At 53.8% G+C, this 16,339-nt stretch overlaps 1 protein-coding gene across 2 annotated transcripts; it reads right to left on the reverse strand.

Annotated features, from left to right (window-relative positions):
• Nucleotides 1-6,493: 6,493 nt before the first annotated feature.
• CFAP20 (cilia and flagella associated protein 20) lies at nt 6,494-12,882 on the reverse strand. Of its 2 annotated transcripts, XM_041400634.1 has the most exons (6): nt 12,707-12,881; nt 10,617-10,696; nt 9,430-9,541; nt 8,903-9,091; nt 7,699-7,809; nt 6,494-6,792 (listed from the first exon to the last, which is right to left on the reverse strand). In XM_041400634.1, exons 1-6 carry the CDS (start codon nt 12,788-12,790, stop codon nt 6,787-6,789), a joined length of 582 nt encoding a protein of 193 aa, XP_041256568.1. In that variant the 5' UTR covers nt 12,791-12,881; the 3' UTR covers nt 6,494-6,786. The 2 variants fall into 2 exon arrangements, with proteins under 2 accessions (XP_041256568.1, XP_041256567.1); XM_041400633.1 differs by lacking the exon at nt 6,494-6,792 and having other exon boundaries at nt 7,690-7,809; nt 12,707-12,882.
• Nucleotides 12,883-16,339: the final 3,457 nt, after the last annotated feature.

Here is a 16,339-nt window from a genome sequence, read left to right on the forward strand (position 1 = left end):
GAGCTGTGGTGCCATCGTCCTTCCTGCTGTGGGGGTGCCCGGGGAGGGACTGGGCAAATTTTGTGGTTATGGGGCTTGTCTGGGGGGTCACCCTGCATGGCACCTCCAGGGGACTGGATACCATGCTAAAGGATGCAGGGAAGGGGCCAGCATGGCCAGTGATGTCCCTGCAGCAGTCCCTGCCCTGGGGCTGCCGCTTTAGGGGGCTCAGCTAAAGCAGCCCCCCCACCCCCACCAGTGGACAGAGCAGCCTTTCAGCAGCTCCCGTGGCAGTGACAAGGGCCTCGCTGGGAACACAGGGAGCCTTGTTCTCCCACAGCCAGCACTGCTCTTCTGCCCTGGGCAGCCACCTCCCTTCCCTGTGCAGGGGCCGGCAGCCGCTGGGGGACCCTCCTGGAGCCACTTCACAGGGTGCTTCAGCTCCCTGTCCCCACGCAGCCCTGCTGAGTTTCCTGGGGGGAAGGGGTGGCCATATCCTGTCTCACCACTGCTGTCTCGGCAGAGGAAGGCAAGAGGAGTCATGACTGCTGCAGAGATCAGAGAAATAATCATGGGAGTGAGAAAGATTAGACTTCAGGGGTAGGAAGCTTGCTTTATCTGGGGAAAAGTGTTGCTCAGACATTAATAGGAAGAAAAACCAAATCACACAGGTGATGTGATGATCATAGGAGTGGCAGCTAGAGCCAGGTTTGTTCTGCAGGTGCAGCCTTGGGGTGGGCAGCAGAGGCCTAGCACCGTTGCTGCACTGATGGGGAGGCTGGTTGGGCTGTGCTGAGCAAGGGGGTTATGTGAACCTGGCCCATCCCTGTGGGCATGACCCTGTGGAATTGGGGAGCATCCCCGTGTGGGAATTGACTCCAGTCAGCATCTTTGCTTCCTCCAGCCTCCTCTGCAGCAGGACCAGGGCCAGTACCTGTGCCCTTTCTCTTTGTCCTGGGCACTTTGTCTTGGTGCACTCCTGACCTGCTCCCCTTGCCCTGGTGCTCCAGCTGCTCCTTTGTCCTCATCCCCTCCTGCCAGCCCGGGTGGATGGGAGGAGGGTTGCCCCACTTCATGGATGAGGATATGAAGACTTTGTGCTTCCCCCATCCTTCCCCCTCCCCAGGGCCCAGAGCTGCTGGCTCGGTTCCCAACTGCTACAACCACTTCCCAGCACTGAATTACCCTGAGCTGCCCAGCCACTCGTCAGCCACTAATTACTGTAAAAGGGAAGGACTGATGCTGGCTCTCGCCCCACTTTCCTGGTGCTGGGGGGAGCCCTGTGGCCTGAGTCACCCGTCCCCTGCCCCAGCCTCCATCCCTACCCACACTGGGCAGCGATTTCTAGCCATGAGCTGATTCCCTGGAAAACACGTTTGGCTCAGACTCAGCACATCGCTGCAGCCAAGTGAGAAGTCAAAATCAGGAACAGAAAACCCCTGAGGAATTGGGGGGAGTGGGTGGAAAAAGATCTCCAAGTGGCTCAGGGCTGTTGTATTCCATCAGCCAGGCCTTGCTGGGTTGCATTCCTTGGCTTTTCTTTCAGTTCGGTTTTGACCATTTTGCCCAGATTTGTGCTCGTGTGGGTCTTCCCCAGAGCTGAGGGAGGACCCACAGCTCTGCTGAACTGGGAGCCCTGCCATGGGGCAGCCTGACACTCCAGCCTGTGCTGAACCAGGGCCAGACAGGCACCAGGAGCTGCCAAAAGCCATGAACCTGGCCAAAAGGCGAGGCAGGAGGAAAGCACGGCTGGGATTCACTCTCCCCACCCCTGCAGAGATTGCTCCAGAGGCCAGTGCAGATGCATTTCCCACGGCAGATGCATTTCCCACACTGGATGCACTTCCCACAGCAGATGCATTTCCGACAACAGATGTATTTCCCACGGCAGCACTGTTTCCCTTATCTCGTGGGGGTACAGAGGGCTCGATGGGGTGCAGGGCTGGGACCCCAAAGCCTGGTACCTGGAAAGATGCCTGGCTTGCAGGGAAAGGTGGAGCTGGACAAGGGTGCTCAGGGACAGCTGCTTATGGTATCCCTTCCATGGCAGGGGAGGAACCTCCTTGCTGATTCAGGGTGGGACAGGAGCTGGGAACAATTCCCCAGCGGGAATTAAGGATGCTGGGAGCAGAGGCCCAGGCCACCACGCTTGGTGAGCTGGGACACCACTTCCCACCCCCTCCCGCTTTTCCCCGGATGCTGCAGCAGAACTGGTGCCAGGAGCCCAGGGCCATCTGGAAACGCTCATGGACAGCAGTAAGGGACCTGCTGAAGACAAAGCCCAGCGTGTCAGCGGCGCCCAGGCTCTGCCGGAGGCCCCGGCCCTGCACACACACCCACAGTGGGGTCAGCTCACCTCTGGCCCGCTGTGGGTGAGACCCCAGGAGGGCAGCAGGCACCTGCTGTACGGGACAGGGCTGGTGGGAGCATGGGGGAACGCATGCCCGGCTGAGCCTGGCCCTGGCAGGCACCGGACTGCCCTGCCAGGATCCACTCCTGCCTGGCAGCTCCCTGCTTCCCAAAAACAGGTTGGAGAGCCTGACCTGGAAAAGACCCTGGGAGCTCAGTGCCCTCCAGGCCCTGCTGTGCTGGGGTGGGCGTGAGGGGGAGATGAGGGCTGGCAGGGGCTCTCTGCCCATCTGGCACCATCTCAGGAGAATCCTCCTCTTCCTCTTCGAGCCAGGGCACGATCCCCTGTTCAGCACTGAGGAAAGGACCCGGAAAACACAGAGGAAGCTGGGCTCAGTGCAGAGGAAGAACTGGGGCTGGGATACAGCAAGCAGCGACCGGCCAGCTCAAGGTCGGAGGAAACAATGCTGGGGATGGAGGGAAGGCCCGCGGGGCCCTGGGAGGGGTTGAACCTGCTGCCTGTGCTCGCAGGAGGGGTTGAACCTGCTGCCTGTGCTCGCAGGAGGGGTTGAACCTGCTGCCTGTGCTCGCAGGAGGGGTTGAACCTGCTGCCTGTGCTCGCAGGAGGGGTTGAACCTGTTGCCTGTGCTGCAGGCAGGGCCGAGGCTCCGGGTGCTGCCCGGGAGGGGTCGGTGCCAGCACAGCCCCGCTGCGGGTGGGATGCACCCACCAACCGCGCTGAGCTCGGCTCGTGTGTGTGTGTGGCTCATGCCATCTGCTCCCATCACACCCACCGGACAGCCCCCAGCCTGCTGCCGGGGGTGCTGGGACTCCTCATCTCACAGAAAGTAATTTTCTTTGCCCTGGGGCTGCAGGGGCAACACGTGAAGTGATGGTGAAGCAGATGGGCTGCAGGTCTGCTTCAGCACAACTTGGCACCCATCTTCTTCTCACCTCCAGCAGCTCTTTCCCCACTGCATCCCAGGTTAGCTCTCAGGGTGCACAACTGCTCCCTTACCCAAATAAATCATGTTTGGGTGGTCCCATTTTGCAGCCTGCCAGTGGAAGCTCTCACCCCTCTCCTGCAGGCACTGGCAGGGCAGGAACATCAGCTCTCTCTGCATGCACAGTGGCCAAAGTCCCCAGTACCGTCACTCGGTTTTCCTGGGCGGTGGCCAGTGGTAAAACTCAAAATAAATATTTCCCTTGCCTCCAGCACTGCCTGCCCCACATTAGACAACAGCTGCAAAGGATTAACGTCGCCCTGGAGGTGTAATCCCTCTATAAAGATGACAACATTTGGCCCAAGACATCCAGGGAGATGCAGAATAGACAAGAAGCAGAGTTTGGCCCAGATTTTTTGGTTCCTGCTTATCCCTCTGTGATAACAGCTCTGTGCTTCTTTGTCAGGACCCACTTGATAGGAAAGCGACAAAGTGCAAGGGGACAAACACAGGCAGGGACAGAAGCCTGTACCAATGTCCTGCCAGACAGTGTCTGCTGGGCTGGACACTCACACAGGATTCTTCTGCCCCAGCACCAGAGCAAATGGAGAACGCTTTCCAGGAAAACCCCTTTGCCTCCTTGCCCTGCCAGCAGCTGCCACCTGCGCAGACAGAGCCACTGGAGCCTTGGGATGTCCCAGCCTTGGCTCTCACCACAGTGACTGCCAGCTGCTCCAGCCCAAGCCTGCTGCTGCTGGCCCAGCCCAGCGCAGGTCCCTCACTCCGAGGAGCTGCAGCCTGTGCACTCAGCATATTTCAGCACCCAAGCTTTCCAAAGGAAGCTTTGCCGTTCAAGCAAAGCTCCCAGCACTGAGGTCCTGATTAAAGCGTCCAAGTGCAGAACCTTGCCCCAGCCAGTGGAAGACAAAAGTGAAAAGCTGGTGCAGAGAAGGAAAATTGATCTTTGGGTGGGCCCTGCTCTGCCCCGGGTTGAAACCAGGGCTCCCCACAAAGATTCTTTTCTCTCCCACTAAACATGAACTGCAACAAAGACTTACGCAGCAAGGAAGGAGCAGGCCACCCACAGAAAGGTGAATGACAAGATATTTGAGATCTTTTCTCCACAGGCTGCCTACACTGAACTGGGACTCCCCTCTGCCCACCCCTCATACCCAGCTGGGGCTGCCCCAGGAGCAGGCAGGCAATAACCATCCATGACTCCCACCTCTGCCCCCTCTCCTTCCTGCATTGCTCCTCTTTCCATATAGGAGGACGTTGCATCCCAGCCACATTAAAAGCCATAACCAAAGAAGTAAGAAGCTGGGTGCTCCACCACAGGAGTTTTGCTTGTGTACATTTAGGAAAGGGCTGCTGACAGGATGTCTCTGATATTCTGGCCCATCTACCAGCAGCATCCTCTTTTCCCACAGGAGAGCATCCAACTCCACCCACCTTCAGCGAGATGGTTAAAGTTTTGATGGGAGAGAGGGATTAGAAGAGAAAGATTTTGGAAGCACTGTGTAAATCACCAAGCATCTGGCTGTAAAGGAAAGAGCCAGTATCCGATGATGCTCCACTTTAAGGAGCAAGTAAACAGGAAGATTCAGTATTTTGTTTTGTATTTAAAAATACACAGAAGGTCCATATGGATGTAAGGGTTTGTGGCTGGGAGTTTATTCCAGCAAATCCGCTGGCACAGCTCCTAGAGGTCGGGCAGGAGTTGGCAGCAGGGCCCATCTGATCTTTGCAGAGGCAGCCAGCTCGGGGCCCAGGGGAGCCCAGCCCCTCTTAATGCATTAGGGCCAGTCACTCAGGGTGAGCTCAGCTCTCCAGGACCAGGGGCAACTCCAGCACAGGTCCCAGCAGGGCAGGGAAAGGCAGCAGCAGCTCCTGCTGAGTGTTCAGCTGCCAAAGTCTGCCAAAAACACATGGTGTTGAGCAAGGCCTTGCGGGAAAGGATGCACATTTTACCCTCCTGGGGTCCGATGGATCTGCTCAGCAGCTCCCTCAGCTCTGGCAAGCTTTGCAAACATGGAGAAAGCCTCGCCATGGACTTCATTAAGGCCAACCCTTGGGACATGATCCAGTGCGATTCCACTTAACAGACTGAGTCCACCCAAGCCTTGACATGTGTCAATGCAAGATGGATGGTGCTTTCTCATGTAGGCTTCCTTGGCCGGGCTCCTCAGAGCTACCAAGCTGTTCAGCTGCTAGAAGAATTGCAAAGGTCTTCTCCAGAAAGCCTTCTGCAGGTGCAATCCGGCCCCATGTGGCAGCACCTCCAGTTCAAAGCCCAGCAGCTCCAAAGGTGCAGGTGAGGCAGCTCTGTTACAGGGGTCTGGAGAGCTCTCCACAGAGGTGCAGGGAGAGAGTGCACAGACATGCCAAACCTTTAAACCAGGCAGGGTCTCAGTGGTCAGGATTAAACCCAGAATCTAAGGCAGATGTCCCCCAGCAGGCTCTCCTGCTCCTGGGAGCAGTAACAGAAGTGAAGTCTTCTCCATTCACTGCACAGCCCAGGGAAGGATCAGTGCCAGCCTTTGGTACCTGCCCTCCAGAGAACCAATGGGGGGCTTGGCCCCAGGCAGGAAAGGCATCATCTACTACCAGACGCACCCCCTTACTGATGGAGTCTCTGGCCTCCCCTTCACAAGCCTTTCTACAACAAAGGCAGATTGGTTTGAGGCAGGGAAGGGCAGCTTCAGCACAGGAAAAGACTTCCGCTCCTGTTCTGCTGCTTTGCTGAACATCCCCTGGGGAAAGGGACAATCTGGCAGCTGGAAGGCTATTGTGTGCCTCGTGCTGCTAAAGGCTTGGCTGAGAGCTGGAGTGAGTTGGTAACTACACAGCCAACAAAACTGTGCCCTAGCAGGCAGGTAAGCCTAATTTGTCACTGCTGGGGAAAATGGCTTCAAGGAAAAAGGGAATGAAAAACCCATTTTCATGAACAGTGTGAGTTTTTGTCATAGTACCACAAACTTCATGGATTGGAGACAGTTTCTGTCTTCTCTGTGGAAACTCACTAATTTTCCTCTTTAAAGGAAACTCACACATTTTCCTTTAAGGGATAGCCTGTGCTATCCCTTACACAGTGAGGGTGCTGAACAAAGTCAAGTTCAGAGGGAAATTCTAACATCTGGGTTCTCAAAGAAATTCTCTGGCACTTTGTGAAGCACTAAAAAGTTAGGGATCCATCAAAACAGGAAGAAGACAGAAGCAGATTTACAGAGCCAAATGTTTAATAACTTTTCAAGAACAAGTATTACATCCATATTTAGAGCATATATAAGAGATGGAAACAAGGAAATAAAAAATAAAATTACTAATTTCAAGAGGATACACTTAACTCCACAATTCCTGCTGAATCCCTTCTTTGGAGGCACAGTGGCCACTTTGAGCAAGAAAAGACTGGGTACCAGGCCACCTGCAGAGTTTAAGCTCAGCACTTTAGGAACAGCCAGGAAAACTCTGACTCTGTACAATTTGCACGCCAACATCTCTTCCCAACGTGATGTTATTGCTGGACAGAGCAGGGAGAAGAAAGGAGACACTTAAAAGACTTGGCAGCACAAGACAACAGTACTGGGAGGGCTCCAAGCACTCCCCAGACACCCAGACACGTCTGTGAGGCTGCTACAGCCTGGAGGGCAGTGACAGGTTCCCCAGAGGTGTTACCTACAGTTAACACTGCCTTCTACCTCCCACTACCATCAGCCCCCAATATCCTCCCTCAGCAGCTTGAAACTTTGCCCAGGAATCCTCTTTGCTAAAAGAAGTGTCTACATTGGGACAGGTTGGCCCTTGCAAAGAAGATGCTGCCTCACAAGCCTCAAAACTGCTGCATGTTGCTCAAGATCTCTCAATATGCCAGCATGTTCACTCCTCTCCCATCACTGCAGGAGCAGAGCTTGGCATTCCCTCCTGAGGGCAGCCATGGTGTCTCCTTCCCTCCTCACGGCACTACCGTCTGCACTGGGCGGGGAAAAGATCCGAGGGGACTCATTTTGGCCTAGAGGGACACAAACAGAATCTCTCCTGGAAGACAAATGTGGAGCTGCAGCTGCTCTGAAGAGCAAACTTGCTGAGCTGAGTCATGGACGAAAGCTCTGGAGAGATGCCGGGAGGCTGCAACTGCCCAGAGTCCTTCAACACAACCAGGGAGGACATGGGGAGCAGCTGAACAGCTCACCCTGCTCCTAGATGGGAATGACAATTTCCATGTGTTTTGGCAGGAAAGCTACACAACAAGGCACCCCAGACAGACTGCTCACCCTGGCAACAGAGAGGGTGCTCCCTGGCTGGTGGCCAAGGCTGGCAAGAGCTCTGCTGCCAGAAGAAACTCCGGGTTGCAAAGGCAGCAGGAGGAGGCAGAGGAATGCTAGTCTGGCTCACTGTTCTCCCACCCTCCTTCCCACATCTAGCTCACCTTGGCCTTGCTCTGGACAGGCAGATACAGCTTGAACTCAGCTGGGAGCTCATCCTCTGAGTACAGCCGGTCAGAGAAATACACCCGTCGGATGCGACAGTTGGCGTGGATCTGAGAGTCAAAACAAAGAGTTAGTCCATTTTCCACATGCTCTTTCCACATCCAGCCTTGGTGTCACGCTGCAACATGGATTCTTTGGCTCGGCAGCTGGAAATCTATCTCACTGTCTTGCTTTTTTGAATCTGACAGGGCATCAGAGAAATGTTGGTCTGTTCCCTCTGCTTTGCATTTGCATCCCTGTCTCCAGGTATGAACACTCAGAAGATTTGGCCGAGCTCTGGTATCTCTGCCAACTGTCTTAGCTGCTAAGGGGATTCTCTGCTGTGAGGCGACCTCTGCTTTGCTGGTATCAGCACTTGCCAGAACACCCACAGCTTCAGCCTGCTGCATTTTTAACACACCCACTTCAGGGCCTCCCTGAGGTCAGGAATGAGCCTGTCCAGCCTGTGCTGCCTCCACTATCAGCTGGCAGCAAAGTACTTGGTCTGGTCCCCCTTGTGAGTACGTGAGAAGGCAGACAATTCTCAGCTGACTGCCTGCACTTCAGGGCAATCCTGCAAGGAACTGCAGCACTCCCCTCACACTACGGAACAGGCACGCTTCACACACAGACATTCCTCAAAATCACACACACCACTGGACACCATGAACATGACTCCCTAGCATATGGAACAAGTTCCATGTGCTCAGCAGGAACAAACACTGCATCAGCTCTGTTACAAGGGACTCAGTGAAAGCAGTGCCACTCCACTACTACTAGGAAATAAGCTTGACCAGGGTGATGAATGGTCTGTACACTGTGGGTCTTTCCCATCCAGGTTCCCATTTAGCCAATCATCGTCCAGCCTATCTGGACAGTAAGGCAACACACAGCTAACTCCCAGCAGAGCTCTACCTTCAGGGCATGCCACAGGGAACTGCAACTCTCACCCTAACCACAGACAGCCAGAGAAATAAGAGGGAAATGGGCTCCTTCATCCCAGTCTAGTCAAGTTAGGTGAGGCCTCAGTCAGGCCTTTGCTCGCCTTCCACAGAAGAGCAGCGCTGGCAAATGAACCACACAGGGCTAAAGCCAGATTCCCATCCTGCCTTCCCAGCCAGGAGGAACATCAGCAGCCATTGGTCTCCCAGGGCAGCTTCTCACCTGCACTCTCAGGGTCTCGATGTAGTTGGTGCCGTAGGCGCGGCGCGTGAAGTCGGACAGGTTGAACTGGATCTGGTTCCAGCCGTCGTCCAGCCGCATGGGCATGGTGCAGATGAAGGGCTTCACCCGCGTCGTGCTCTGGTAGTTGCTCGCCCGGAAGCGCCGACGGACGTTCTTGTCATCCAGCACCTGGGCAAGGAAGGCAGGCTGCTCAGCCAGGCGCCGGGCCTCGACTCCCCAGGACAGCGCTACCCGTCTCCACGAGGGCTCTCTACTCCCACCCCTCCGTTCCACAGCAGAAGTCATTTTAACACAGGAAACAGACCCACTTTCAGGAACAGCAACAATGTGCTTGTGAGCTGACTGATGCCCCCATACCAGAAGACCTGACACACCACATGGCCAAGAAAGCAAAACTGTTTTGGGGATCACTCACTGCCTGGGACAAGTTCCAACACAAGACTGCAGGCTCTCTGGCGCCTTCCTCAGTGGTCCCTGGAGGGGCCTCCCCACTGCACACTCCTCACCTGCACTTCAAAAGTGAAGTATTTTTTCAGGTTCTTGATGATCATCACTAGGAAAGGTAGTTTGATGCCCAGGGTCTTCTTTGGGTCAGCAGGGCACGTGATGTACGTGGTACTGAGAAGTGAGAGAAAAACACTTTAGGATCTCACACAGCACCAAGTGCACAGCCCAAGGTAACCCAAGTCTCTCCCTTGGCCCAATGCAGCCTTGGAGGACGGGCAGAAATGGGTAACTGTGACCATAAGATCTCAGCAACAACCAGGGCTTCCTGTAACAGGAGGGGGAGTTTCAGAGGTAGCTGCAGGCAAAAAAAAAGATAAAAGGCACAAAGAATACATCTCAAATTGCACTTTTCTCACCCAGGCATGAAACACTTTCCTGGACAGCTTCACCTCCCCAGTTTCAAGGCCATGTCAACACTGTTTCTTAACACAACCTCCTCCCACCCTTGACTGAACAGGTAGAGCCCTCCAGATCATGGCAGAGGCCCTGTGTGCTCTGTACGGCTGGGAAAACAGAGCTTGTGAGCCCTAGAAGTACACGTCAGGCCTGGCAAGTTTTGTATCAACACTTCTTGGAGGAAGAGAAGCACTGGCTCGGTTGGTCTGCAGGAGAGGAGTCTCCACTGCCCTTATAAGGAGCGCCCTGCTCTGAATCACTCCTGGAGAAGCCTTGGAGACTCAGAGCCTGCTCATGGAGCTGGCGTCTGTCTCCCGGGGCGATGGAGAAGAAGTTGCTAAGAGAAGCTCCATAAGCAACTCCCCTCATAAATCTCCCTCTGATCTTCCTGCTGTAGGGAGAGCAGCTGTCACGTGAGGAGAACAAGCCCAAGACAATAGAAGAGACAGCAGACAGTGCTGCTTTTTCAGTAACTGGCAGTGCTGACTGAGGCTGGGTATTAAATACCACTTTTTTTGCCTTCAAGTGATGGAAGAATAATGGGATTTTATTTTTTATCCCTTACCCCCACTGAGGATGAGAGTGAGAGCTCTACAAGCACATCCAGGGAAAGGCACAGCACACTGCCACAGGGGAGTATCAGTGATACCAGATTCTTCAATTTATTGACAAAGACATTGCCAACACATTGCTGTAGTTTGAAGATGATGTCTGCTGGGCACTGCCATCTTTCACTCTGCTTCAGGGCAGAGTTCTACTCCCCCAGAACATCAGAAGAGGCTTCTCCTACCTGACATTTGTTCCTTCAATCTCCAGCACCAGTGACTGAATGTCATTGTCTGTGATTCGCTTGATGTGGCCATTGCGCACCTGGAACAGAAGTGGGGCAGACAGCACAGAAGTTACGTGAGAGGGGAAATAGAGGCACACACAGCTCCATTAAGAGAAGGAATAAGAACCCAGGAGGACCATCTACATTCACTTGGCTCCTACTCTCCTGGACCTTGCTGCTTCCAAAGCTTTGATCACTGCCCCAGAGTGCCAGCAAGAGTTTATGGCCCAGCACGCTGCACATACACTGAGTGCAAGACTTCCCTCTATCAACATATGCTGCAGTGAACACAAGGGACTCAAGCCTCATATCAGAAGCCCAAATAAACAAACACGAAAGAGTCAAACTTGAGTGCTATAAGGGGTAAAAACAAGGACAAGCAATACCAGGGAGCCACCAGCCAGCCACTGGTCACCAAGGGGACGTGGTCTGTGCTGCTGGGCATGGCTGATTGCCTCTGGGGAAGGGCTCACACACTCAGGCACACTCTTGCACACCCACACACACACTCTCTCCACCAGCACAAGCAGTGCACATCCTACTAAGGCCAAAAAATATATATATGAGTTTTCCCCATGTCACAAAAGCTTGAGATATTCCCTGAGATCTAAAAAAAAGCAGAAATCACAGCCTGCTGGTTCTTTTTGCAAAAGTCTACATTAGGACAGCTATGAACCCAGTAATCTCAGACGTGCACCTAGGACACAGGAGAATGTCAAATACTGTTTCCAGTTCTCACCAAAATGACAGGGGCATTTCATGCACTGCTGAAGAGAGCAGGGCAATCCTCACAACAAGCACACCCAGGCTGGCCGTGCTTCATGCAAGAGAGACTATGCAAGACTATTGCAGCTGAAAGGACCACTGCTGACATCCACCCTGCAAGCAGAGCTCCTGCTCCCACTCATGGGCCACACAATCATAACAGTATCACCCTGCACAGGACAATTCATGTGGGAAGGTGCCTCCAGAGGTCTCCAGGCCAACCTCAGCCTCTAAGCAGGATCAGCACAGCCTTCTTATGGCTTATCCACTCTGACAGCACACTACATCCCTTTGTCTAAGAGTCTTTAATGCGTCCCGTCCTTGCACCATGCAAAGAACCTGTTGATCCTTTTTCAAAGTCACAAATATTTGTGCAAAACACAAACACACACACAGGCTGTGTGAGGCATCCCAGCTCTTCACAGAACTACACAGGTACTCTACTGATGTGAAACAGGAGAGGTCTGTGCTTCCTGTCCCCCATCTCACAACTTGTAAATGCTCACACAAGCCCACTCAGGTCAAACATCACTGCTGTCTGAACTGCCATGAAGGTTTTAGCTCCTGCTGAAAACCACAAAAAATTCAGCTAAGGCTCATGCACAAGCGACCAAATACAAGTTGTGGCCTTGGTCCCAGAGGTCATAACAAGTATTCTGTGAATCACTAAACCATGGATGGTTTGTGACAGGCGAAGCAGCACAGCTCTACATCCCTAAACACCTTGAGGATGGCTCCTAGATAAGAGATAGCTCAGAGAAGGCACGGAGCCCTGAGCAAAACCACTCTAAAAACTGACAGGAGGGAGAAACAAAGTGACGAGACGTTCACAACTTCTACACCCACAAGCCGCCACACAGCCCAGCTCTCCATGCCTCCAGCGAGCCTGTTTGAAAGGCGGGTCCCTCACCGGGAGACCCCCACCTCCGGCCCCTCAGCCACGGGCATCCCGCTGCCTACGGCCACTGCTGGCCGCTGCTGCAGCTTCCCCACAGTGCCGCAGCTTCTGATGCCGGGCGAAAGCAGAAAATACAATAACACATTCCCCTCAGAAACACCCGAGGGGTCCGCTACCGGCCCCGGGGGCGTGCCGGTAACCAGTACCCGAGAGATCCCGGAATCCCGCTCCCGGGGTCCCGGTAACCCGGCCGCTGCAGCTCCGGCCCCGGCGGAGGCCGAGCGGCCCCACAGGTGCCCGGAGCGCCCCGGGGCTGCACCGGGCCTGCCCCGGGAGGCTGAGCCGAGCGGCCGCACCGCTCGCCGGGCCGAGCCCGCCGCCTCACCTTCTTGTCCCAGATCTGGAGCGGTTTGCTGCCGATGCTGTAGAGCACCGAGAGGAAGCCGCTCTGGAAGGTGTTCTTGAACATGCCGGCGCCGGGCGGGCCGGGCCGCGCCGCGGCCGCCGCTCTGCCAGGACACGGCGGATCCCTCCGCGCCGCGCCGCCGCCGTCACCGAGGAACTACTTCGGGCGGCCCCGGATGCACTTCCCGGTGACGGTGTTGTGGGAGCGCTGCCACGGCAACCGCGGCTCCGGCCTCTGCCCTCCCTCGCTGTGCTGGAGCCGAGCCCGCTCCCAACCCTGCCCGGTCCCCTGATAATTCACGACCCTCAGTCCAAAGGGACGCCGTGGTTTGCTTTTCCCCAGGGTGCTTTTTGCCCGTGGGGTGTTTCTCAGCCTGGGCTCTGCTCGTTCCTCCCTGTGCTGGTTTTGCAGGACTGGAGCATTTGCTCCACTTTGTTGCTTCCTTTAGCTGCACTCATTCCTGGGTGCCCTTGGAGCCTCCTGGGTCCTCTTGCTGCTCTAAGCCAGGCAGGGATAACATACAGCACCCTGGCAGTATTGGGATTTGATGTATGGATTTACAGGTGTGAGAATCTCTTTGAGAAGGGACAAGACCTTGGCACAGCTGAAGAGGCTTAACAGGAACAGCTTGGGCTAGAAATTACATTTCTAAACTGACATACATTTCTTCTGGCTGTAATAACAGCTGCTTACACCATCTATTTTCAAGGTACAGACACTAAACAGCATACAAATTACTATTCTGCACCAGCTTTATGGTTCCTCAGGTTAACTCCAGGCCTTTGTTGCTAACTAATGCTCCATTCAAATCCTAACAATGTTGTCTGCTAGGTGTGCTTGTCTCTCCCATGGGCTGCAAACGCTCCCTCACAGCACCTGGGTTAGCAGCACTTTCTTTCCTTTACAAACAAGTAGAGCACTCAAAAAGCAAGGCATTTGTTAGAAATTATCAGCTATATTTAGTCAGTGGGTTAGAGTACACTTTATATGGCAGGATGAAATAACTTGTTCCCTTAATCAGATGGCAGGAGACAACTGGGACAAATATCCAGCTGCCATTCCTGAACAGCCGGCTCATTCACACACTCTCCACTTACCACTTCAATGTCATGTTTTGCTGTACGCAGAAACAGGTTGTGGTTTCAAATTGTTCCTATTTCTCAATTAATTTTAACAAAATATAGTACCCATTGCCCCTCCTCCTTCTCCAGGCATGTGTGGGCAGAGACAGAGAGCCCTGTAAATCATTAACCCATATTAATAATCGAGGCTGGCATTTGGGAAGAGGTCTCTGACAGATGTATTTCAGAGACTCACACCCTGATGTTATCCACCTGGAAGATCAGTAGGAAAATGTTGGTATGTTACCTCACCCCTGCTTCCAATTCCCAGGGTGTACAGGGATTGAATTTGGGGGAGCAGATGGAGGAAAAGGCCCATCCTAAGAAAATAATCTGGTCCAAGAAGTGAGCAGAGTGCCTGCTCCAGAAATAACTGTCCACTAAAGCATTTCCTTCCCTTCAGAATTCTCAGCAATCCGATGCCTTCAGAGGAATGAGATTTTCAGGAAGCTTCTGAAATGTTGCTCCTCTGAAGTGTCACATTGCTGCGTGCAGTTATGACACCAAAATGTAGCAGGTCTCTCCAGTATCACCAAGTCTGTGCTTGACTTGGAGCACCTGGTCCAGGTTCATGGCCTGGGAAATCCTAACCCAGGCCATTGCCCTCTTGACTGAGGCTGGAGAGCAGATGGCCAGGGCTGGGCCAGCTCCAAGGACAGCACTTGGACCAATAAAAACAGCACCAGATTCAGTCAGTTCCTCTGTGAGCCAAAAGCCTTCACCACATGGCAAAATCAACAAAGTAATGAGTCCTGCAAGGACTGTGAGATCCTGGGATTTGTCCAGATGACTCCAGCCAACTCTTCCAGCCTGGATTTTCCTACAGGAGCAGCACTGGATGAAGGGCAGGTGTAATGGGAAAACCAAAAAGACAATTGGGCAGGAGATCCATAAGCACCACATGCAAGGAGAGGCAAAGCCCAAAAGTGGCTTTGGATGCTGAAGCAACCTGAAGGCTTTAGACCTCACACTGGCTGATCTCTGAGCAGTGCAGGAGGAAGAGGAGGAAGCTGGGCTGATGCTGAGCAAGGGATCAGAAGAGAACAAGGGTGTAAACATCAGTGGGTGCAGAAGGAGGAAGTGCCAGCGTGTACTGGAGCAAGGTGGCAGAGAAAATCAAGGAAGAAGGACACACTGCCTTGCAGGGACACCTGTGCAATGGATGGAGCAGGAGCCAGAATGAAACTTTTTTGACTCCAGACAAACTGGAGACAAAGAAGAGTTTATTTCTGACAAACAACAGTTAAAAGAGTCACTGAGAGTGCTCTCTGGAGACAAGCTGTTAACTTGGAAATGGTATGGGCTGCAACAGGCAGCAGGTGGCAATGGGGAACATGATCCAACAGCACCAGGAGATGGATAGATCCAAGCAGCAGTGCTTGGATGTGCCACCTGCTGCAGGGACCTCAGCTCAGTGCATGCTCACAGTGCTGCTTCTGCCCAGTGTGGCCTCAGGTGGGCTCTGCCCTGCTCTCACTGCTGGCCAGAGCTACACCCACCAAAAACAGTCTTGATGAATGTAGATGCCAGAGATCAGCAGAGTCCTGCCATACAACAGAGCTGCCATTAAACTGTTCCTTGGCAATGGACCATGCCCTGCCTTACAGCACCAGTAGGTTAAACTTACCTGATGCCCATGTCCACATCTGGGCCCACAGCAAATCTCCATGTGTGACACACCAGGACAGTGCATTCCCACACCTGTACCCATTACAGGCCTTGTGCAAGGATTCACTCGTGCAATTCCACTTTGGCCAATGCCCAGGGCTGGGTAAGAGCAGTGCTGAGTGGTTCTGTGCTTGGCAGGAGCCCATGGCTGAGCTCCCCTCCCTGGAAACCAGCAACAGGTCTCTCTCAGGCAAGGTCTCAGAGGTACCTGTTTCCCCAGGCAGCTTCAGTATAGGGGAAAACTGTATAGGGAAAAACATATGGGCAATGAAGGAATGGGACAACACGAGAAGTGACCAGGTACAGTCATACAGAGTCCAGCGGGTGGCTTTTAGACAGAATTTCAAGTGGTTCATTAATACCTAAGACCAGAGCCCAGCTTGGTCAACAACCATTATTGCAGGTAGACTCTCCTGAGCACTGCCAGTGAAGGACCACATCTGAGAGGAGCTCCTGCAATGCAGTGGCCCTTGGGCAAGGCCCTCCAGGCAAGGACCTCCACAGCTTTGTGGTCATGGTACTGGGGAGGAGGAGGAGAGCCTGAGCCCAAGAAAGAGGAAGAGATGGGAGCTCTGGTGGTTCAGAGACAGAGCCATGCCCAAGCCCCCCAAGGCTGGAAGAAACAGGTACCAGAATTAGCACTCAGGCCACCACCCAGGCAGGCACCTTCAGAAGAGTGTGGGGGCCTAAGGAGGGAAAGGACAAATATCTAATTAGCACTCAGGCCACCGCTCAGGCACCTTCAGAAGAGTGTGGGGGCCTAAGGAGGGAAAGGACAAATATCTCCAAAGGTGGCGGCTCCTTTGCCTCTGCTCACACTGAC

Source organism: Onychostruthus taczanowskii, unplaced genomic scaffold, assembly GCF_017590055.1.
Source record: "Onychostruthus taczanowskii isolate IOZ18803 unplaced genomic scaffold, ASM1759005v1 scaffold18, whole genome shotgun sequence".
In the NCBI taxonomy this organism is placed as follows: Eukaryota; Metazoa; Chordata; class Aves; order Passeriformes; family Passeridae; genus Onychostruthus; species Onychostruthus taczanowskii.